Consider the following 25,675-nt stretch of genomic DNA (forward strand, 5'->3'; position numbering starts at 1 on the left):
CCACTTCCCTCTCTCCTTCCCTCCTTCTCTCTCTTATCTGTCTGTGTTGTCTGATCAGACTGACGGTTTAACTGGCTCAACATTACAGCTGTGAGCAGAGTGAAGCTGAAGGGTAAGGGGAAGAGTGAATATTTTGGGAGTAAGGGGAAGAGTGAATATTTTGGGAGTAAGGGGTAGAGTGAATATTTTGGGAGTAGGGGTAGAGTGAACATTTTGGGAGTGGGGGTGGGCTGACTGTGTAGAATAAATGTTAGTGGGTGTGTTCGTGTCAGGGGGTAAAAATAAAGGGAACACTTAAACAACACAATGTAACTCCAAGTCAATCACACTTCTGTGAAATAAAACTGTCCACTTAGGAAGCAACACTGATTGACAATAAATTCCACATGCTGTTGTGCAAATGGAATAGACAACAGGTGGAAATTATAGGCAATTAGCAAGACACCCCCAATAAAGGAGTGGTTCTGCAGGTGGTGACCACAGACCACTTCTCAGTTCCTATGATTCCTGGCTGATGTTTTGGTCACTTTTGAATGCTGGCGGTGCTTTCACTCTAGTGGTAGCATGAGACGGAGTCTACAACCCACACAAGTGGCTCAGGTAGTGCAGCTCATCCAGGATGGCACATCAATGTGAGCTGTGGCAAGAAGGTTTGCTGTGTCTGTCAGCGTAGTGTCCAGAGCATGGAGGCGCTACCAGGAGACAGGCCAGTACATCAGGAGACGTGGAGGAGGCCGTAGGAGGGCAACAACCCAGCAGCAGGACCGCTACCTCAGCGTTTGTGCAAGGAGGAGCAGGAGGAGCACTGCCAGAGCCCTGCAAAATGACCTCCAGCAGGCCACAAATGTGCATGTGTCTGCTCAAACGGTCAGAAACAGACTCCATGAGGGTGGTATGAGGGCCTGACGTCCACAGGCGGGGGTTGTGCTTACAGCCCAACACCATGCAGAACGTTTGGCATTTGCCAGAGAACACCAAGATTGGCAAATACGCCACTGGCGCCCTGTGCTCTTCACAGATGAAAGCAGGTTCACACTGAGCACATGTGACAGACGTGACAGAGTCTGGAGACGCCGTGGAGAATGTTCTGCTGCCTGCAACATCCTCCAGCATGACCGGTTTGGCGGTGGGTCAGTCATGGTGTGGGGTGGCATTTCTTTGTGGGGGCCGCACAGCCCTCCATGTGCTCGCCAGAGGCAGCCTGACTGCCATTAGGTACCGAGATGAGATCCTCAGACCCCTTGTGAGACCATATGCTGGTGTGGTTGGCCCTGGGTTCCTCCTAATGCAAGACAATGCTAGACCTCATGTGGCTGGAGTGTGTCAGCAGTTCCTACAAGAGGAAGGCATTGATACTATGGACTGGTCCGCCAGTTCGCCAGACCTGAATCCAATTGAGCACATCTGGGACATCATGTCTCACTCCATCCACCAACACCACAGACTGTCCAGGAGTTGGCGGATACTTTAGTCCAGGTCTGGGAGGAGATCCCTCAGGAGACCATCCGCCACCTCATCAGGAGCATGCGTATTGATAGTAGTATTGAATAGGGACAGTAGATAGACTATTGTACAAGGACAGTAGATAGACTATTGAACAGAGACAGTAGATAGACTATTGAACAGGGACAGTAGATAGACTATTGAACAGGGACAGTAGATCGACTATTGAACAGTGACAGTAGAAATACTATTGAACAGAGAACAGGGACAGTAGATAGACTATTGAACAGGGACAGTAGATAGACTATTGAACAGGGACAGTAGATCGACTATTGAACAGGGACAGTAGATAGACTATTGAACAGGGACAGTAGATAGACTATTGAACAGGGACAGTAGATAGACTATTGAACAGGGACAGTAGATAGACTATTGAACAGGGACAGTAGATAGACTATTGAACAGGGACAGTAGATATACTATTGAACAGAGAACAGGGACAGTAGATAGACTATTGAACAGGGACAGTAGATAGACTATTGAACAGGGACAGTAGATAGACTATTGAACAGGGACAGTAGATAGACTATTGAACAGGGACAGTAGATAGACTATTGAACAGGGACAGTAGATAGACTATTGAACAGGGACAGTAGATAGACTATTGAACAGGGACAGTAGATAGACTATTGAACCCTCCCTCGCATGCTCTCTCTCTCTCTCTCTCTCTCTCTCTCTCTCTCTCTCTCACCTCTCTCTCACCTCTCTCTCTCTCTCTTTCTCTCTCTCTCTTTCTCTCACTCTCTCTCTCTCACCTCTCTCTCTCTCTCTCTTTCTCTCTCTCACACCTTTCACTCTCTCTCTCTCTCACCTCTTTCTCTCTCTCTCTCTCTCACACACACCTCTTTCTCTCTCTCTCTCTCTCTCTCTCACACCTCTTTCTCTCTTTCTCTCTTTCTCTCTTTCTTTCTCTCTCTCTCTCTCTCTCTCTCCTTCTCTCCCCCTCTTCCTCTGACGTGACTCTCTTATATTCTGAGCTTTTCTCTCTTTGTTGTCTTTCTACTCTATCTTCTAGGGAGGTCAGCACACAGTCGATCTCTCCCTCACACACGCATGTACACTCCTGTCCATTTCAGCCAAGTCCCCCATCAATGACTAGATCAGTTATTCCTCTCCTTTTTATAGCAGTGTTTGTATGTGGGTTATGTAAAAGGGACTCCTGGGTTCTTTTCCCAGTGAGTGTGTGAAGCAGGGCTGAATGAGCTCAGCTTGGCCCAGCTCTGTGGTTGAAAGCAGCTCAAAGCAGCCCTCTGAAGACCATGCCAATCTACACACACACACACACACACACACACACACACACACACACACACACACACACACACACACACACTGGTCCTGCCAATCTGGACTCTTTGTGGACTTTCCCTCCTTGTGGTACCATGACGATGCCCAGGGACTGTAGTCGTGAGAGGAATCCCAGAACACATGGAACCTAGAATGTGTGTGTGAGTTCGCGGAGTTGTCACCTCAGGCCAGAGAAGGGTACCTCAGTTCATGTTATTCATTTAGCCGATGCTCTAATTCAGCGTGACTCAGAACAAGTCATACACAGGAATTCTGTGACTGACAGACCAACGGACCCCCTGGATAGCTCATACTAACCCCCACCCCACTACTCTAAAAAGGTTTACCACAAAACCAAGTCCTACTTTACAAAAGGCTTTTCAAAACCACATTTTCCAATGGAGCAGAAGTTGTGTTGATGTGGTGGTGTTTGGTTTCCCTGGTATTGCAGAAGGGTGTCTGTCTGTCTGTCTGTCTGTCTGTCTGTCTGTCTGTCTGTCTGTCTGTCTGTCTGTCTGTCTGTCTGTCTGTCTGTCTGTCTGTCTGTCTGTCTGTCTGTCTGTCTGTCTGTCTGTCTGTCTGTCTGTCTGTCTGTCTGTCTGTCTGTCTGTCTGTCTGTCTGTCTGTCCTGTCCTGTCCTGTCCTGTCCTGTCCTGTCCTGTCCTGTCCTGTCCTGTCCTGTCCTGTCCTGTCCTGTCCTGTCCTGTCCTGTCCTGTCCTGTCCTGTCCTGTCCTGTCCTGTCCTGTCCTGTCCTGTCCTGTCCTGTCCTGTCCTGTCCTGTCCTGTCCTGTCCTGTCCTGTCCTGTCCTGTCCTGTCCTGTCCTGTCCTGTCCTGTCCTGTCCTGTCCTGTCCTGTCCTGTCCTGTCCTGTCCTGTCCTGTCCTGTCCTGTCCTGTCCTGTCCTGTCCTGTCCTGTCTGTGAGAGAGGGAGAGAGAATGAGGTAAAGCAGAATTATAGATTGAAAGGGGGGGACTGAGTGAAAGAGAGAGAGAGACAGACCATTGTGTGTGTAGTGTGAAAAGTCTCTGTTACAAATCCACACCTGTGACACGCCCTGACCATAGAGAGCCCTTGGTTCTCTATGGTGTTAAGGTCAGAGTGTGACTAGGGGGTATTCTAATTTTCATATTTCTAGGTTGGTGTGCTTGATACGGTTCCCAATTAGAGGCAGCTGGTTATCGTTGTCTCTAATTGGGGATCATATTTAGGTAGCCGTTTTTCCACCTGTGTTTTGTGGGATTTTGTTTTGAGTTAGTGCATGTTCCATCCCTGTAGTCACGGTTCGTTGTTTGTTTCGTTCATTCTTTGTTTTGTGCGTTGCATTGAATAATATGTGGAAAGCATATCACGCTGCAGCTTGGTCCGATAATTATTACGACGAATGTGACAGAATATCCCACCTTACCAGGACCAAGCAGCGTGCCCAGAGAGGAAAGGATTTCTGGACATGGGAAGAAGATAATGGATGACAGCGACGACGACAGGGTTCGCGGCTACAGGAAGCCCAAGGACAACCCCAAGTTTTTTGGGGGGGGTGGCACATGGCGCTGGCGGCTGAGAAGAGGGAAGAGCCAGAGACTGTCAGGGAGGCAATGGCGAAGTTAGGAGAGAGTGAGATGAGAGAGATGTGCAAGTCTGTTCTGATCAACATCCGACCAGAGGATCCGGTTAGCGGCAGGGTAGCCTAGTGGTTAGAGCGTTGGACTAATAACCGGAAGGTTGCAAGTTCAAACCCCCGAGCTGACAAGGTACAAATCTGTCGTTCTGCCCCTTAACAGGCAGTTAACCCACTGTTCCTAGGCCGTCATTGAAAATAAGAATTTGTTCTTAACTGACTTGCCTAGTTAAATAAAGGTAAAATAAAAAAAATAGCAGTCTGTGCCGGTTCCACGCCTCTGGCCACAAGTTCGCCTCTCCAGTCCGGTACGTCATGTGTCTCCTCCTCGCACTTTGCCTGAAGTGCGTGTTCCCAGTCCGGTACGTCCTGTGCCTGTTCCTCGCACTCGCCCTGAAGTGCGTGTCCCCAGTCCGGTGGGTCCTGTGCCTGTTCCTCGCACTCGCCCTGAAGACTGTGTCACCAGTCCGGTGCCCCCTGTACCTGCTCCACGCACTAGGCCTCCAGTGCACATTCATAGTCCAGAGCTTCCGGCGGCAGTTCCCAGTCCAGAGCTTCCGGTGACAGTTCCCAGTCCAGAGCTTCTGGTGATGATTCCCAGTCCAGTCCGGAACCTCCAGCGACGGTTCACGGTCCAGAACCTCCCACGACGGTCCACGGTCCGGAACATCCAGCGACGGTCAACGGTCCTGAACCTCCAGCGACGGTCAACGGTCCTGAACATCCAGCGATGGTCAACAGTCCTGAACCTCCAGCGACGGTCAATGGTCCTGAACATCCAGCGACGGTCAACGGTCCTGAACCTCCAGCGACGGTCAATGGTCCGGAACCTCCAGCGACGGTCAACGGTCCTGAACCTCTAGCGACGGTCAACGGTCCTGAACCTCCAGCGACGGTCAACGGTCCGGAACCTCCAGCGGCGGTCAACGGTCCGGAACCTCCAGCGACGGTCAACGCTCCTGAACCTCCAGCGACGGTCAATGGTCCAGAACCTCCAGCGACGGTCAACGGTCCGGAACCTCCAGCGACGGTCAACGGTCCGGAACCTTCAGTGACGGTCAACGGTCCTGAACCTCCAGCGACGGTCAACGGTCCGGAACCTCCAGCGACGGTCAACGGTCCGGAACCTCCAGCGACGGTCAACGGTCCGGAACCTCCAGCGACGGTCAACGGTCCGGAACCTTCAGTGACGGTCAACGGTCCGGAACCTCCAGCGACAGTCAACGATCCGGAGCTTCCAGGCAAGGCATCCAGTCCTGCTCCAGGGCAGGAGCCTTCCTCTGTGCCGATGCCCAGTCCAGGCAAGGCATCCAGTCCTGTTCCATGGCAGGAGCCCTCCTCTGCACCGGTGTCCAGTCCAGACACGGCGTCCAGTCCAGCTCCATGGCCGGAGCCTTCTGCGCCGGTGCCCAGTCCAGGCACGGTGTCCAGCCCAGTTCCAAGGCCGGAGCCTTCCTCTGTGAAGGTGCCCAGTCCAGGCATGGCGGTAAGCCCAGCTCCATGGCCGGAGCCTTCTTCTGCGCCGATGCCCAGTTTAGACATGGCGTCCAACTCAGCTCCAGGACCGGAGCCCTCTGCGCCAGTGCCCAGTCCAGGCATGGCATTCAGCCCAGCGCCATGGCCGGAACATTCCTCTGCGCCAGTGCCCAGTCCAGGCACGGCGTCCAACCCAGCTACAGGGCCGGAGCCCTCCTCTGTGCCGGTGCCCAGTCCAGGCACAGCGTTCAGCCCGGTGCCATGGTCGGATTTGGGGTCTAGGGAGGGGCTACAACCCGCACCGGAGCCGCCACCGAAACTAGTCACCCCCCCCTATCCCCCCCATTTGGTTTCAGGTTTTGCGGCCAGAGTCCACACCTTTGGGGGGGGGGGGGTACTGGTACGCCCTGACCATAGAGAGCCCGTGTTTCTCTATGGTGTAGTAGGTCAGGGCGTGACTAGGTGGTGTTCTAGTTTACATTTTCTATGTTGGTGTTTGCTGGTAATCGTTGCCTCTAATTGGGGATCATATTTAAGTAGCCATTTTTTCCACCTGTGTTTGTGGGATATTGTTTGTGTTAGTGTGTTTGGGCACTACGTCTTCACGTTCTTTGTAAGTTTTGTTGTTTTGGTTCTAGTTTCACTTTGTATTAAAAAGATATGGAGCTCAATGCACGCTGCACCTTGGTGCGCTCATTTTGAAGTTCATGACAGTATCCCAAACAATAAGGAGATTTGCTGAACCTATATTATACTGGAAAAATTCAGTTATAAATGATTTTGTCTTAGTTAAAAATAAATTGTCCTCCAGTAAACTTTGATTAAATTTCCAATATCCCCGTCCATGTGGAAAATCTTTAATAGTTATGTGAATGCCAATTAGATGATGATCTGATCGTATTCTGTCTCCTATTAAAACTTTTTTAAACCTTTGATGAAAGAGACAAGAAAGTAGTCAAGACGACTAGCTTGATTAAGTCTCCTCCATGTATATCTCACTAGGTCTGGGTTTTTTAGTCTCCAAATCCACTATTTCTCATGTGTCCATAATATTTGTGATTCCCTTAAGGGCACGGTGATGATAGTTTGTAGAGTGATTACCTTTACGGTCCATTGAGGTACTTAACACTGTGTTATAGTCTCCTACCATAATGATATAATCATTTGTTGCCTGTAAGTTCAATAAATTGGTATGAATGTTTTCAAAGAAGTATGGAACATTTTGATTTGGACCATACAGTGGGGCAAAAAAGTATTAAGTCAGCCACCAATTGTGCAAGTTGTCCCACTTAAAAAGATGAGAGAGGCCTATAATTATCATCATAGGTACACTTCAACTATGACAGACAAAATGAGAAAAAAAATCCAGAAAATCACATTGTAGGATTTTTTATGAATTTATTTGCAAATTATGGTGGAAGATAAGTATTTGGCCAAGAACAAAAGTTTATCTCAATACTTTGTTAAATACCCTTTGTTGGCAATGACAGAGGTCAGAGGTCAACGATCAATGACAACGTTTTCTGTAAGTCTTCACAAGGTTTTCACAAACTGTTGCTGGTATTTTGGCCCATTCCTCCATGCAGATCTCCTCTAGAGCAGTGATGTTTTGGGGCTGTTGAGAGGGGTTGAGATCTGGAGACTGGCTAGGCCATTCCAGGACCTTGAAATGCTTCTTACGAAGCCACTCCTTCGTTGCCCGGGCGGTGTGTTTGGGATCATTGTCATGCTGAAAGACCCAGCCACGTTTCATATTCAATGCCCTTGCTGATGGAAGGAGGTTTTCACTCAAAATCTCACAATACATGGCCCCATTCATTCTTTCCATTACACGGATCAGTCGTCCTGGTCCTTTTGCAGAAAAACAGCCCCAAAGCATGATCTTTCCACCCCCATGCTTCACAGTAGGTATGGTGCTCTTTGGATGCAACTCAGCATTCTTTGTCCTCCAAACACGACGAGTTGAGTTTTTACCAAAAAGTTATATTTTGGTTTCATCTGACCATATGACATTCTCCCAATCTTCTTCTGGATCATCCAAATGCTCTCTAGCAAACTTCAGATGGGCCTGGACATGTACTGGCTTAAGCAGGGGTACAAGTCTGGCACTGCAGGATTTGAGTCCCTGGCGGTGTAATGTGTTACTGATGGTAGGCTTTGTTACTTTGGTCCCAGCTCTCTGCAGGTCATTCACTAGGTCCCCCCGTGTGGTTCTGGGATTTTTGCTCACCGTTCTTGTGATCATTTTGACCCCACGGGGTGAGATCTTGCGTGGAGCCCCAGATCGAGGGAGATTATCAGTGGTCTTGTATGTCTTCCATTTCCTAATAATTGCTCCCACAGTTGATTTCTACAAACCAAGCTGCTTACTTATTGCAGATTCAGTCTTCCCAGCCTGGTGCAGGTCTACCATTTTGTTTCTGGTGTCCTTTGACAGCTCTTTGGTCTTGGCCATAGTGGAGTTTGGAGTGTGACTGTTTGAGGTTGTGGACAGGTGTCTTTTATACTGATAACAAGTTCAAACAGGTGCCATTAATACAGGTAACGAGTGGAGGACAGAGGAGCCTCTTAAATAAGAAGTTACAGGTCTGTGAGAGCCAGAAACTTGCTTGTTTGTAGGTGACCAAATACTTATTTTCCACCATAATTTGCAAATAAATTCATAAAAAATCCTACAATGTGATTTTCTGGATTTGTTTTCTCATTTTGTCTGTCATAGTTGAAGTGTACCTATGATGAAAATTACAGGCCTCTCTCATCTTTTTAAGTGGGAGAACTTGCACAATTGGTGGCTGACTAAATACTTTTTTGCCCCACTGTATATGTTAATGAGCCAAATTTATTTTTCGTCCACTTTCATATTCAAAAAGATCCACCTTCCTTGCGGATCATTCCTGACTATTTGCACATTCAGATAGACATTTTTGTTAATGTTATGTTCGTTGAAAGGATCGGACTATGGCGCAGGTTGTGTAGAGTTCCACATTCTTTAATAGTGAAACTTACAACAAAAACAACAAAGAAAATAACGAACATGCAGTATTTTTTATTTTATTTTATTATTTCACCTTTATTTAACCAGGTAGGCAAGTTGAGAACACCTTTATTTAACCAGGTAGGCAAGTTGAGAACAAGTTCTCATTTACAATTGCGACCTGGCCAAGATAAAGCAAAGCAGTTCGACACATACAACGACACAGAGCTACACATGGAGTAAAACAAACATACAGTCAATAATACAGTATAAACTAGTCTATATACGATGTGAGCAAATGAGGTGAGATAAGGGAGGTAAAGGCAAAAAAAAGACCATGGTGGCAAAGTAAATACAATATAGCAAGTAAAACACTGGAATGGTAGATTTGCAGTGGAAGAATGTGCAAAGTAGAAATAAAAATAATGGGGTGCAAAGGAGCAAAATAAATAAATAAAATAAATACAGTAGGGAAAGAGGTAGTTGTTTGGGCTAAATTATAGGTGGGCTATGTACAGGTGCAGTAATCTGTGAGTTGCTCTGACAGTTGCTGCTTAAAGCTAGTGAGGGAGATAAGTGTTTCCAGTTTCAGAGATTTTTGTAGTTCATTCCAGTCATTGGCAGCAGAGAACTGGAAGGAGAGGCGGCCAAAGAAAGAATTGGTTTTGGGGGTGACCAGAGAGATATACCTGCTGGAGCGCGTGCTACAGGTGGGTGATGCTATGGTGACCAGCGATCTGAGATAAGGGGGGACTTTACCTAGCCGGGTCTTGTAGATGACATGGAGCCAGTGGGTTTGGCGACGAGTATGAAGCGAGGGCCAGCCAACGAGAGCGTACAAGTCGCAATGGTGGGTAGTATATGGGGCTTTGGTGACAAAACGGATTGCACTGTGATAGACTGCATCCAATTTGTTCAGTAGGGTATTGGAGGCTATTTTGTAAATGACATCGCCGAAGTCAAGGATTGGTAGGATGGTCACTTTTACAAGGGTATGTTTGGCAGCATGAGTGAAGGATGCTTGGTTTGCGAAATAGGAAGCCAATTCTAGATTTAACTTTGGATTGGAGATGTTTGATGTGGGTCTGGAAGGAGAGTTTACAGTCTAACCAGACATCTAGGTATTTGTAGTTGTCCACGTATTCTAAGTCAGAGCCGTCCAGAGTAGTGATGTTGGACAGGCGGGCAGGTGCAGGCCGCGATCGGTTGAAGAGCCTGCATTTAGTTTTACTTGTATTTAAGAGCAATTGGAGGCCACGGAAGGAGAGTTGTATGGCATTGAAGCTTGCCTGGAGGGTTGTTAACACAGTGTCCAAAGAAGGGCCAGAAGTATACAGAATGGTGTCGTCTGCGTAGAGGTGGATCAGAGACTCTCCAGCAGCAAGAGCGACCTCATTGATGTATACAGAGAAGAGAGTAGGTCCAAGAATTGAACCCTGTGGCACCCCCATAGAGACTGCCAGAGGTCCGGACAGCAGACCCTCCGATTTGACACACTGAACTCTATCAGAGAAGTAGTTGGTGAACCAGGCGAGGCAATCATTTGAGAAACCAAGGCTGTTGAGTCTGCCGATGAGGATGTGGTGATTGACAGAATCGAAAGCCTTTGCCAGATCAATGAATACGGCTGCACAGTAATGTTTCTTATCGATGGCGGTTAAGATATCGTTTAGGACCTTGAGCGTGGCTGAGGTGCACCCATGACCAGATCTGAAACCAGACTGCATAGCAGAGAAGGTATGGTGAGATTCGAAATGGTCGGTAATCTGTTTGTTGACTTTGCTTTCGAAGACCTTAGAAAGGCAGGGTAGGATAGATATAGGTCTGTAGCAGTTTGGGTCAAGAGTGTCCCCCCCTTTGAAGAGGGGGATGACCACAGCTGCTTTCCAATCTTTGGGAATCTCAGACGACACGAAAGAGAGGTTGAACAGGCTAGTAATAGGGGTGGCAACAATTTCGGCAGATCATTTTAGAAAGAAAGGGTCCAGATTGTCTAGCCCGGCTGATTTGTAGGGGTCCAGATTTTGCAGCTCTTTCAGAACATCAGCTGACTGGATTTGGGAGAAGGAGAAATGGGGAAGGCTTGAGCGAGTTGCTGTGGGGGGTGCAGTGCTGTTGACCGGGGTAGGAGTAGCCAGGTGGAAAGCATGGCCAGCCGTAGAAAAATGCTTATTGAAATTCTCAATTATGGTGGATTTATCAGTGGTGACAGTGTTTCCTATCTTCAGTGCAGTGGGCAGCTGGGAGGAGGTGTTCTTATTCTCCATGGACTTTACAGTGTCCCAGAACTTTTTTGAGTTAGTGTTGCAGGAAGCAAATTTCTGTTTGAAAAAGCTAGCCTTTTCTAACTGCCTGTGTATAATGGTTTCTAGCTTCCCTGAACAGCTTCCCTGAACAGGGCTGTTCGATGCTAATGCAGAACGCAAGTGCACAAGACAACTATACAAAAACAAGATCCCACACCAGAAAGTGGGAAAAAGGGTTGTCTAAGTATGATTCCCAATCAGAGACAATGATAGACAGTTGCCTCTGATTGGGAACCATACTCGGCCAAAAACAAAGACATATACAACATTGAATGCCCACCCCAAATCACACCCTGACCTAACCAAATTGAGAAATAAAACGTCTCTCTAAGGTCAGGGCGTGACAGTTGAGTTCCTCTGTCCATGACAGAAAATTATTTCACCACCCCATTCCTTTTTCCACACAACTTCATCTAAGGATGTATAGTGAGTTTCCTGTAAGCAGTATATGTTATTCCTTTTCTTTTAGCCACGTAAAGACTGATTTTCTTTTTTTATCATCTGCTAAACCATTACAATTATAACTGGCTATACTTATTTCACCCCTTACCATAACTAGATACTATTCTCGATTAATTATTGCAATAATGAAGCTGGTCGATGACCCACCTGTAGGTGATTTGTTGAGAGCCCAACAAGCGGATTTGAGCCACAGCATTTTATAGCAAAGTCCATCCTCCTAAATGTTCATGACAAACAACAGATGTATGGAATGGGTCATACGGTTAGGATTTTTATGAAAGATACTAATAGTTCACAGCAGACTGTATCTGCTGTAAAGACTGTTCTCATTGTGTAGAAACCAGGGTCTGGCCCCCAAAAGTTCCTTTTATCGTTATCCATACCCGAGTCATCTCCACCCTGGTACCTCCCGGCACAAACAAAACAACAACCATTTGATGCAATAACAGTATTATTAACAAAATCTTGTAATTTCTCCACGATATGTGTGTTTTTTTGTTTGTGTTAGTGTGTGTGTGTGTGTGTGTGCGTGTGCGCGCGCGGGGGTAGGTGAAAGGCAAAAGCAAGAGCTGACTTTGCATCTGTCCAATAAATTATTCAAATCTCAAAATAATTAAAGCTGAAATCTATTATCAGCGTCCTCCATTACGGCCCTGTGTGTCCTCCATGCGGGCTCAGTACGCACGCCAGTCTCTCTCCAGGCCCCCGCTCAGCATGGGGGCTGATACAGACCACAGAAGCTGAATCTTAAACACACACCCAGAACAAAAAAGTAAACTATGTGTCTCAATGTGGGACAGTTTGGGGTTGGAGGACACACACAAGGATGGTGAGACGTGCATAAGGAGGCTGATCCGTCTACCTTTCTCTATATTTCACTGTTCCTATGCTTTTTATTCTTCTCCGCTCATCTCTGCCATCCATCTCTCCCCATCTCTCTTAATTCTCTCTCTCTCTCTCTCTCTCTCTCTCTCTCTCTCTCTCTCTCTCTCTCTCTCTCCCTCTCTCACCTCTCTCTCTCACCTATTTTTTTTTCTCTCTCTCTCTCTCTCTTTCGCTCACTCTCTCTCTCTCACCTCTTTCTCTCTCTCTCTCTCTCTCTCTCTCTCTCTCTTTCTCTCTCTCTCTCCCTCTCTCACACCTCTTTCTCTCACACACCTCTTTCTCTCTCTCTCTCTTTCACACCTCTTTCTCTCTCTCTCACACACCTCTTTCTCTCTCTCACCTCTTTCTCTCTCTCTCTCGCTCCCTTTCTATCTCTTCTCCCTTGCCGTTTGTATTACTGTCACAGAATGTCTATTAGTCATCTAACACCCAGTTCCCTTTCTCTCTCTGTCTCTCACTTTCTCTCTCTTCCCATCTCTCTCCATTCCTCTCTCTCTCCATTCCTCTCTCTCTCCATTCCTCTCTTTCCATTCTTCTCTCTCTCCATTCCTCCCTCTCCATTCCTCTCTCTTTCCATTCTTCTCTCTCTCCATTCCTCTCTCTTTCCATTCTTCTCTCTCTCCATTCCTCTCTCTTTCCATTCTTCTCTCTCTCCATTCCTCTCTCTTTCCATTCTTCTCTCTCTCCATTCCTCTCTCTTTCCATTCTTCTCTCTCTCCATTCCTCTCTCTCTCCATTCTTCTCTCTCTCCATTCCTCTCTCTCTCCATTCCTCCCTCACTCTCCCCCTATTCCTTGTTTGTCAATGTTTAATACCAGTACGTGTGTGTGTGTGTGTGTGTGTGTGTGTGTGTGTGTGTGTGTGTGTGTGTGTGTGTGTGTGTGTGTGTGTGTGTGTGTGTGTGTGTGTGTGTGTCTGACCAGCTGTTTGGCGTCTGCTTGGTCATGTGACTGGTGTCGCACACACACACACACACACACACACACACACACACACACACACACACACACACACACACACACAGATACCCATGGGCATACACATACAGACACACACTTTCAGATTCTTTATACACAAAATCCTCTACTTGGTCTCTGTATGCCCCCGAGATAAACTTTGAAACACTCCATCTCTTAGTCAGTGGAAAAATGATCCCCGCCTCCACAGCACTGGCTGTTGATTGGGTGCTGACAGGCGGTTGGAGGTGATTGATTGCTCACTGGGCAAATGTTGGGAGTGAGTCTGTTGAGGTGCAGCGCGCTGGTATTTATTTTAGATTTTAGTGTCACTCCCGATGCTCCAACTAATATACATCCAGGGAAGTACAGAGTCTGATATTGGGGTGGAGCCAGGTGTTCCCATAGATACAGTACCTCAGCAGAGCATAAAACACCCTGATGCAGCATTAGCAGTTGCACCAAACACCTAACAACTCAACTGACACCAATAAAGAACTTACCAGCGTAGGTAGAGGGCAGTGTGTAACTGTGTGTGTGTTATGTCTGGGTTGTCCTTCCTGTTGTTTAGTGTTTGGATGTCAAATCCAATTTTATTAGTCACATTCTTCATAAACGACAGGTGTAGACTAATAGTGCAATGCGGACTTAGGGCCCTTCCCAACAATACAGAGAGAATAATAGAACAAAGAATAAATACACAATGAGTAACGATAACTTGGCTATATACATGGGGTACCAGTACTGAGTCATGATAACTTGGCTATATACACGGGGTACCAGTACTGAGTCATGATAACTTGGCTATATACACGGGGTACCAGTACTGAGTCATGATAACTTGGCTATATACACGGGGTACCAGTACTGAGTCATGATAACTTGGCTATATACACGGGGTACCAGTACTGAGTCATGATAACTTGGCTATATACACTGAGTACCAGTACTGAGTCATGATAACTTGGCTATATACACTGAGTACCAGTACTGAGTCATGATAACTTGGCTATATACACGGGGTACCAGTACTGAGTCATGATAACTTGGCTATATACAAGGGGTACCAGTACTGAGTCCATGATAACTTGGCTATATACACTTGGTACCAGTACTGAGTCATGATAACTTGGCTATATACATGGGGTACCAGTACTGAGTCCATGATAACTTGGCTATATACACTGGGTCAGTACTGAGTCCATGATAACTTGGCTAAATACACAGGGTACCAGTACTGAGTCCATGATAACTTGGCTATGTACACGGGGTACCAGTACTGAGTCATGATATCTTGGCTATATACATGGGGTACCAGTACTGAGTCCATGATATCTTGGCTATATACATGGGGTACCAGTACTGAGTCATGATATCTTGGCTATATACATGGGGTACCAGTACTGAGTCATGATATCTTGGCTATATACATGGGGTACCAGTACTGAGTCATGATATCTTGGCTATATACATGGGGTACCAGTACTGTGTCATGATATATTGGCTATATACATGGGGTACCAGTACTGAGTCCATGATATATTGGCTATATACATGGGGTACCAGTACTGAGTCCATGATAAATTGGCTATATACATGGGGTACCAGTACTGAGTCATGATAACTTGACTATATACACGGGGTACCAGTACTGAGTCATGATAACTTGGCTATATACATGGGGTGCCAGTACTGAGTCATGATAACTTGGCTATATACATGGGGTACCAGTACTGAGTCATGATATCTTGGCTATATACATGGGGTACCAGTACTGAGTCCATGATAACTTGGCTATATACACTGGGTCAGTACTGAGTCCATGATAACTTGGCTATATACACGGGGTACCAGTACTGAGTCATGATAACTTGGCTATATACATGGGGTACCAGTACTGAGTCATGATAACTTGGCTATATCCACGGGGTACCAGTACTGAGTCATGATGTCTTGCTATATACATGGGGTACCAGTACTGAGTCCATGATATCTTGGCTATATACATGGGGTACCAGTACTGAGTCATGATAACTTGGCTATATACACAGGGTACCAGTACTGAGTCCATGATATCTTGGCTATATACATGGGGTACCAGTACTGAGTCATGATATCTTGGCTATATACACTGGGTCAGTACTGGTCAGTGCATGCTCTGAGTACGTGTCCTGGTAATCCGCCTGGCCCCTTTGTGAATGTTGGCCGGTTTAAAGGTCTTACTACGTCAGGGAGCCCACTCATTTGTCTCTCTTGAGCCGTCCTTCTTCCGTGTCCTGGGGATTAGGGCCTGGTCTGAAATGAGCTGTACATCTACAGCTGCCGACCCGTTGAAGGAGAGATCTTAATCTAAATTGAGGTTAGTGATGACTGTTCTGATGTCCAGAAGATGTTTTCAGTTATACGAAATGATGGTGGAAATATTATATGCAAAAATGATGAACTAACAAAAGTTAAGATCAGCTTAAAAAAACACAAAATAAAGAATTGGTCAGGAGCCGGTAAGATGGCAGCCATCCACTGCAGCGCTGTGTGTATAGCTCCTATATCTCTGTCCCCGATTGGGGCTGCAGTATGTAACTCAATGGGGAATCTTAGGCCCAGTTTTGCTGAGAAAGCATTCAGTGACTGACCGGCCCTTGTGTATTAGTCTCTCTCTCTTTCTGTTTCTTTCTGTTTCTCTCTGTTTCTCTCTCTTCCTGTTTCTCTCTCTTTTTTCCTGATTCTCTTTCAAATTGTCCCTTTCTTTTGTCTGCTCACTTTTCTGCTCATTCTCTCTCTTTCTCAAGTACAAACACATCCACGACATGCCCTTGAATGTTAAGAATGTTTTCAATTGTGTGTTTGTGTGATCGCGCGCGTGTGTGTGTGTGTGTGTGCACGCTGGAAGTAATCCTCTATAAGTAGCAACTGATAATTGTTGGTATGGATGCTCTGACGCTTTGAGACAATCCTGGAGATAACCAGAGAATACTGTCATTTCATTAACACTCTTCCGTCCCTTTAACCGACACAGAGCTCTGAATTCATATCTGTAATTGTCTAACTTTTCTCCTCTGTTTCCTCTTCTCTTCCCCCCAGTGATCTTCTGTCTTCAAAGTACGTGGAGAGGCATATTTCAGAAAATGGGAAGGCGGTCATATTCAAAGTAAGAAACTGAGCCCCGTATGGAAATCTTGTCTCTGAATTAGAATGTTGTTTCAGAAATGAGATGGTTTGATGATAACCTGCTGATAGGGTGCACTACAGTGTTGTGTCATTAACTACCAATGGTTGATCCTTAAAACTCTTCATCTGGGATTAACAACATCCTCATAGCTCGCTGATCGTACTGTAATCTGGACATCCACCTCTCTGTGCCACGGCCAGATCATAGTTAAACAGATTATTAGGTTATTAGGGGAATAATAATCCACACTTTACGGATTATTATCTCTTCGTATTGTTACTAGGGGATACTTTATTAGCCATCAACAGTCTTTACAGTGGCCAACTATGTAATAATGTTTATAAACAGCTGAGAAGCAGCAGGTAGAATAACATTCTTTCTGTTGGTAAGAAACCAAGAACAGATTTGTTCTGTCAGATTTGTAACACCATGTAGATTAGACCTGTCATGTAACATCGACACCATGTAGATTAGATCTGTCATGTATCATTGACACCATGTAGATTAGACCTGTCATGTATCATTGACACCATGTAGATTAGACCTGTCATGTAACATCGACACCATGTAGATTAGACCTGTCATGTAACATCGACACCATGTAGATTAGACCTGTCATGTATCATTGACACCATGTAGATTAGACCTGTCATGTAACATCGACACCATGTAGATTAGACCTGTCATGTAACATCGACACCATGTAGATTAGACCTGTCATGTATCATTGACACCATGTAGATTAGACCTGTCATGTAACATTGACACCATGTAGATTAGATCTGTCATGTAACATTGACACCATGTAGATTAGACCTGTCATGTAACATCGACACCATGTAGATTAGATCTGTCATGTAACATCGACACCATGTAGATTAGACCTGTCATGTAACATTGACACCATGTAGATTAGACCTGTCATGTAACATCGACACCATGTAGATTAGACCTGTCATGTAACATCGACACCATGTAGATTAGACCTGTCATGTATCATTGACACCATGTAGATTAGACCTGTCATGTAACATCGACACCATGTAGATTAGACCTGTCATGTAACATCGACACCATGTAGATTAGACCTGTCATGTATCATTGACACCATGTAGATTAGACCTGTCATGTAACATTGACACCATGTAGATTAGATCTGTCATGTAACATTGACACCATGTAGATTAGATCTGTCATATATCATTGACACCATGTAGATTAGATCTGTCATATATCATTGACACCATGTAGATTAGACCTGTCATATATCATTGACACCATGTAGATTAGACCTGTCATGTAACATTGACACCATGTAGATTAGACCTGTCATGTAACATCGACACCATGTAGATTAGACCTGTCATGTATCATTGACACCATGTAGATTAGATCTGTCATATATCATTGACACCATGTAGATTAGACCTGTCATGTAACATTGACACCATGTAGATTAGATCTGTCATATATCATTGACACCATGTAGATTAGATCTGTCATATATCATTGACACCATGTAGATTAGACCTGTCATGTATCATTGACACCATGTAGATTAGATCTGTCATGTATCATTGACACCATGTAGATTAGATCTGTCATGTATCATTGACACCATGTAGATTAGATCTGTCATGTATCATTGACACCATGTAGATTAGACATTTCCAGAACCAACACTTGCACTTGACTCCCCCCTTACTAGCTCTGATTTTGCTGATAACTACTTTCAGGAAAAATGTACTTACTATGACTGAGATGTGTGGTTGTTCCACCTAGCTATCTGAAGACGGATGCACTAACTAAGTAGCTCTGGATAAGAGTGTCTGCTAAATGACTACAATATAAAAAAGAAGAAGAAAAACAAAGTGTGGGCTATGATTACAACAGCCCTGCAGCTTCCCTAGCTCTCTCTCTCTCTCTCTCTCTCTCTCTCTCTCTCTCTCTCTGTCTCTCTCTCTTTTGTCTCTCTCTCTCTCTCGTCGGAGTGCATGCTGGGAGTAAGTCGTCAAGCAGGAGTGATTGTGAGAGCGAATGGAATTTCTTTTCACTCTATCGGGTTTTGGTATGTATATATATATATTGATTAGTTTAGTTGTTTTAAGGGTATCTTGTTTAATTATCACTAAGCACGTATAGGGGTGGTGGGATCTTTGAGGTTGGTTTTTCGCGAGGGCACAACCAGCGGGTGGGGCTGGTTGCAATGGCCACTCGCGGAAGTGTAGAGTTTGAAAAACTTAGTTGGAGGCATGGAGTAAAGATTCCTGCTGCGGCCGGGTGTTCAGTGGAAGAATGTAGCTTGGCTGTGGGTGCTATCATTGGGTATGATAGCATCAAATCAGCCTCAAGGATGAATAGCGCTGTAGTGATATTCTTAGATTCAATTGAAAAGGTGAATAAGATAGTTGAGAGAGGTGTTGTGTTGCGGGAGACACAGACGCCGGTATTTCCGCTTATGAATCCGGCGAAGAAAGTTATGCTTTCTAACGTACCACCATTTGTTAGAGATGAAGTGTTGGAGCGAGAGTTATCTCGCCATGGTCAAATCGTATCTACAATAAAGAAGGTTCTTTTTGGATGCAAATCTCCGTTGTTGAAACATGTCGTGTCTCATAGGAGACAAGTGCATATGATTTTAAAAAAGGACGGAGATTAACTGAATTTAGCGTTCAGCTTTTAGATTGATGGATTTGATTATGTCTTCTATGCATCTACTGAATCAATGAAATGCTTTGGCTGTGGAAAAGAGGGGCATTTGGTGCGTAGTTGTCCCGAGAATGAGCGCGCTGAGCCTGGTAGTAGCTCTAGTGCGGGTGCAACTAACGCATCACCGCGAAGGGATGAACATGCTAAAGGTGCAGGGGAAGAGAGAAGGTGGGCAGATGTGGTTGGAAAAGTAGGAGAGGAAGGCATTGTGGATACGGGGGCAATTGTGGTAGATCAGAATAAAGAGGGAGGGGAAACAGTAGGTGAGATTGCGACTGCCGTCGCTGAGGTGGTGCTGGAAAATGAAATTGGAGGTCAAGAGGAGATTGAAATAACGGAAAAGGAAGCGGATGTTTTCAAAATACCGAGGAGTAAAAGGAAGAATTTAAGGGGTGGTGAAGGGTCTAATTCTAAGAGAAAGGTAGAGAGTGATAAATCAGTTGAAGATGAGCAAGGTGTAGAGATGGTGGAGTTCTCTTCTGGAGAGGATAGCGAGAGTGAGTCATCTGACGCGTCACAACAATATAGTGAGATAAATGGGGTGGAAGGGAGGTATGGGATCGAGAAGATACGTCAATTTCTGAAGTTGACAAAAGGGAAGAAATATATGCAGGATTACAATGTAACTGATTTTTTCCCTGAACGTAAATTGTTTATTGAATCAGCAAAGTTTCTGATGTCAAAAATTACAGGGGGAAGTTTGAAAAGCCCTGAAATTGCTAGACTAAAGAAAGTGGTCACGAGAGTGATAAGTGATGTAAATTCTAAAGAAAATGAAAGAGTTCAGTTGCAGTTTTAACTCTGAAAAGAGATGTGGTGGCTGTATCTTCCTCTGTATATTTTTTTCATCCATGAGCAGTTTTAAGATTTCTTCTTTAAACGTAAATGGGGCAAGAGATGTTAAAAAAGAGCCATGGTGTATGAGTTAATTAGGGGAAAGGGAAGTGACATAAATTTTCTACAAGAAACGCATAGTAATTTGGAAAATGAAGTTATGTGGCAACAGGAGTGGGGGGACAGTGGTGTGTAGTCATAAAAACTCAAAAAGTGGGGGTGTGTGGTTATCTTGTTCTCAAAAGGGTTTTTGCCTTTGTCATATGAGGTTGAAGAGGTAGTTGAGGGGAGGTTATTAAAAGTTAGAGCAAGGTATGAAAACATCACTATGTGTCTGATAAATGTATATGCCCCAGTGGTGACAGTTGAGAGGGTATGTTTTTTAGAGACATTATCAAATACCATTGAGAAATGTAACAAAGAAGATTATTTATTTATTGCTGGGGATTTTAACTGCACAGTTAGCGATTTAGATAGAAATCACCAAGAACCTCATATAGCCTCAAGGACTTTTTTAAAACGCCTCATTGTAACACATGAACTGTGTGATATTTGGCGGAGTCAACATGGAGGAACAAGGCAGTACACCTGGGCGCATGTGAGAGAGAACATCATCTCTATGGCCAGGTTAGATAGGTTTTATGTTTTTGAGCATCAATCTCAGGTCTGTAAATCAAGTGTGATAACCCCAGTGGGATTTTCTGATCATTGTTTAATAACAGAGGTGGTGTTCATTAACGATGTAAAACCCAAAAGCGCATACTGGCATTTTAATATAACTTTATTGAGTGATGCTCACTTCAGGAACTGTTTCAGTTTTTTCTGGGAGAGGTGGAGGTCTCAAAAGGCCAGTTTTGTATCCCTTCAACAGTGGTGGGATATAGGGAAAATCCAGAATCAACAATTTTGTAATCAATACACGAGGAATGTCACCAAGGATATCACCAGATCAATGAAAGCCCTAGAGATTGAAATAGTGGAACTCATGATGTTGGTTGAGACCACAGGAGATCGAGGCCATACTCAGGCCCTCAAGAGGAGAAAAGCTGCATTGGCAGACCTGCTGGGTATCAGAGCACAGGGGGCACTGGTGAGAAGTAAGTTTCAGGGAATATCTGAAATGGATGCCTCATCCAAATTTTTCTTTGGTTTAGAGAAAAAGAATGGACAAAGAAAAATTATTCATTGTCTCAAATCAGCTGTTGGACAAGAGCTCACTAGCCCTAGTGAAATTAAAAGAGGGCAGTAGAGTTCTATGCTGAGCTCTACAAGTGTGAGTACAAAGAGGATAAAACAGTGACACAGCAGTTCTTTGATGGGCTCCCAAAGGTGGCTGCAGAAGCTCAGGTTGAGCTTGAGCAACCATTGTCTTTGCAGGATTTATACACTGCATTAAAAGGCATGGAAAATGGAAGGGCACCAGGCATTGATGGACTTCCCGTTGACTTTTTAAGTCTTTTTGGGCTATGTTGGGAGAGGATTGGTTAGAAGTAGTTAATGATAGTTTAACCGGAGGGTTACTACCAATAAGCTGCAGAAGGGCTGTCCTCACCCTACTGCCCAAAAAGGGTGACCCGAGGGAGGTGAAGAACTGGAGGCCGGTGGCTTTATTGTGCACTGATTATAAGATATTGTCAAAGGCTTTGTCCAACAGGCTGAGGGAGGTGATGGGGCAAATCATACATACGGATCAGTCTTACTGTGTTCCTGGCAGGCAGATAGGGGATAACATTTCTCTGATTCGTGATTTTTTTGGACGTCTCTAGGGCTATTGGGTTGGATGCTGGTCTAATTTCAATTGATCAGGAAAAGGCATTTGACCGAATTGAACATCAATATTTATGACACACGTTTGAGGCGTTTGGGTTCAGCTCTGGTTTTATTGCCATGATAAAGGTGATATATGGTGACATTGAAAGTGTATTGAAAGTTAACGGTGGTTTGAGTGCTCCTTTTAAAGTGTGTAGAGGTATTAGGCAGGGATGTTCTTTGTCAGGAATGTTGTATGCCATTGCTATAGAGCCACTACTAAATAGCATTAGAAGTCGCTTTGCAGGGGTGTGCCTTTCAGAGGATATTCCTCCTATTCGTCTCTCAGCCTATGCTGATGATGTAGTTGTGTTAGTGAAAAATCAAGCGGAGGTGGATAGCTTGAGTCTAATGGTTGATCGTTTTAGGGGAATATCCTCTGCAAAGGTAAATTGGGAAAAGAGTTGTGCTTTACGGATTGGAGAATGGACTGGGGGGATCATGGCTTTGCCAGGGGGGCTAGAATGGTGTAAGGGAGGTTTTAAGTATCTTGGAGTGTACCTAGGAGATGAGGGGACTATGGAAAAAAATTGGAGTGGGGTGGTTGAAATGGTGGAGGGGAGGATGAGGAGATGGCGTTGGTTACTATCTCGTATGTCATATAGGGGGCGCACTATTATAGTTAAAAATGTGATTGCCTCTGCACTGTGGCATCGGTTGTCAGTTTTAGAACCACCATCTGGCCTTCTGGCTAAGATACAGGCAATTATTGTGGATTTCTTTTGGGATAAATATCACTGGGTTCCACAAAGTGTTTTGTATTTGTCAAAAGAGGAGGGGGACAAGGTCTTGTACATCTTGCTAGTAGGGCTGCTGCTTTCCGGTTTCAGTATATTCAAAGGTTGCTTTATGCTATTTATGTATGCTTAGTAGCCACAAGAAGAAGGTACAAGATGAAGACGTCTCATTTCCAAGACTAGGGATTACACCGAATATCCCAGAGTCAGAAAGAAAGGCGTTATTGCTGGATTTGAGAGGGTTGGAGGAGGTGGGTTTGGATGAGGTGAATGGGAAGGACTTGTATAGGGGGTGTGTCAAGGTGTTGAATAAAGATAAATTGAAAAATAGAAAAGACACTCCATGGAGGGTAAAATTGGGCATTGATGACAAGGTAAAGCCAGCATGGAGAGCACTGTACAAGCCACCGTTACAAAAGGGTACTGGTGATATGCAATGGAGGGTTTTACATGGCATCATTGCAGTTAATGCTTTTGTATCTATTATTAACTCAGATGTTAGAGATGGATGTCCTTTTTGTAATATAAGAGAAACCATTTTTCACTGTTTTATGGAGTGTGAGAGGATAAAACCTCTATTGGAAATGCTGGAATCTTTGTTTAAAGCTGTAGGGGAGTTTTTCAATAACACTGTTTTTATTTTGGGGTTTCAATATAGTAAACAACAGAAAAGAAAATGCGCACACACACACACACACACACACACACACACACACACACACACACACACACACACACACACACACACACACACACACACACACACACACACACACACACACACACACACAATGCAGTTTGCTGGGTGTTTCTTGCGTCTATGAGAACTGGAGCAGAAGGTTCAGAGGAGGGGAGGAAGAGAGGTGCTGGATAGTAGAGCACAGCCCTGCTTATAAATAGCTCTCTCTTCCTATCTTCCTCTCTCGCTCTCTCTTTCTCTCTTCCTCTTGTTCTTCCCCTCTCTCACTCTCTCTCTCTCTCTGACTCTCTCGCTCTGTCCCTCACACTCTCTCTCCCTTTCTCTCTCTCTCTCTCTCTCTCTCCCCCCATTGACTGAGAGTGATATCACAGGAGTACTTCCTCCCCAGAGAAGAAGTAGGAAGGAGAGGGGAACTCTAATGACAACAGAAGTAACAGTCATCTCATCCATAGATAGTGATATAGATAGACATTCTTTGACGGTCAGTGTCTCCCTCCACATTCCTCACTCCCTCTCTTTCCATCTCTTTCTCTCTCTCCCTCCTTCCTGACAGAGTTGTGGTAGAGAGAGAGAAGTGTTGTGGTAGAGAGAGAGAGAGTCGTGGTAGAGAGAGAGGGAGTCGTGGTAGAGAGAGAGTGTTGTGGTAGAGAGAGAGTGTTGTGGTAGAAAGAGAGAGTGTTGTGGTAGAGAGAGAGTGTTGTGGTAGAGAGAGAGAGTGTTGTGGTAGAGAGAGAGTGTTGTGGTAGAGAGAGAGAGTGTTGTGGTAGAGAGAGAGAGTGTTGTGGTAGAGAGAGAGGGAGTCGTGGTAGAGAGACAGAGTGTTGTGGTAGAGAGAGAGGGAGTCGTGGTAGAGAGAGAGGGAGTCGTGGTAGAGAGACAGAGTGTTGTGGTAGAGAGAGAGGGAGTCGTGGTAGAGAGACAGAGTGTTGTGGTAGAGAGAGAGGGAGTCGTGGTAGAGAGAGAGGGAGTCGTTGTAGAGAGACAGAGTGTTGTGGTAGAGAGAGAGGGAGTCATGGTAGAGAGACAGAGTGTTGTGGTAGAGAGAGAGGGAGTCGTGGTAGAGAGACAGAGTGTTGTGGTAGAGAGAGAGGGAGTCGTGGTAGAGAGAGAGGGAGTCGTGGTAGAGAGACAGAGTGTTGTGGTAGAGAGAGAGGGAGTCATGGTAGAGAGACAGAGTGTTGTGGTAGAGAGAGAGGGAGTCGTGGTAGAGAGACAGAGTGTTGTGGTAGAGAGAGAGGGAGTCGTGGTAGAGAGACAGAGTGTTGTGGTAGAGAGACAGAGTGTTGTGGTAGAGAGAGAGGGAGTCGTGGTATGCAGTGGGGCAGTGCAGAGCTGCCTCCCTGTGTTCGGCCCAGGGGAGAGTGTAGTGCAGGAATTGATCCAGTGATAAAAGCTGTTTTCCCTCTGAGAGGCCGGCTTCCTGTCTAATGGCAGTTAGACCAGGAGAAATAGACCAGGAAGAGACAGCACTTAGACATCATACAAATCTATATGAATAAATATGGCTTTATGTACCACACCACACGCACATGCAGCCTAACGCAGCAGAATGGGCCTAAGCACTCTGTGGTTTAAAAAAGCCTGAGAGATTGAGAGAGAGACATCGAGGGGAGGGGAGAGACACGTCGAGGGGGGGAGGGAGAGAGACACATCGAGGGGGAGGGAGAGAGACACATCGAGGGGGAGGGAGAGAGAGACATCGAGGGGGAGTGAGAGAGAGACATCGAGGGGAGGGAGAGAGACACATCGAGGGGAGGGGAGAGAGACATCGAGGGGAGGGAGAGAGAGACATTGAGGGGAGGGAGAGAGAGACATCGAGGGGGAGGGGGAGAGACATCAAGGGGGAGGGAGAGAGACACATTGAGGGGGAGGGAGAGAGAGACATTGAGGGGGAGGGAGAGAGACATCGAGGGGGAGGGAGAGAGACATCAAGGGGGAGGGAGAGAGACACATCGAGGGGGAGGGAGAGAGAGACATCGAGGGGGAGGGAGAGAGAGACATCGAGGGGAGGGAGAGAGAGACATTGAGGGGGAGGGAGAGAGAGACATCGAGGGGAGGGGGAGAGACATCAAGGGGAGGGAGAGAGACACATTGAGGGGGAGGGAGAGAGAGACATTGAGGGGGAGGGAGAGAGACATCGAGGGGGAGGGAGAGAGACATCAAGGGGGAGGGAGAGAGACACATCGAGGGGGAGGGAGAGAGAGACATCGAGGGGAGGGAGAGAGAGACATCGAGGGGAGGGAGAGAGACA

The 25,675-nt window shown here is 45.6% G+C and overlaps 1 protein-coding gene across 4 annotated transcripts in view; it reads left to right on the plus strand.

Annotated features, from left to right (window-relative positions):
* Positions 1 to 25,675, plus strand: part of LOC112243870 (disintegrin and metalloproteinase domain-containing protein 22) — a 100,852-nt gene that overhangs the window by 24,971 nt on the left and 50,206 nt on the right. For all 4 annotated transcript variants that reach the window (XM_042306999.1, XM_042307000.1, XM_042307001.1 and 1 more), the window contains exon 4: positions 16,548 to 16,614. In XM_042306999.1, the coding sequence (XP_042162933.1) occupies positions 16,548 to 16,614 (67 nt within the window). The remainder of the gene's footprint in view (positions 1 to 16,547; positions 16,615 to 25,675) is intronic.

The sequence above is a fragment of the Oncorhynchus tshawytscha genome, linkage group LG03, assembly GCF_018296145.1.
Source record: "Oncorhynchus tshawytscha isolate Ot180627B linkage group LG03, Otsh_v2.0, whole genome shotgun sequence".
NCBI lineage: Eukaryota > Metazoa > Chordata > Actinopteri > Salmoniformes > Salmonidae > Oncorhynchus > Oncorhynchus tshawytscha.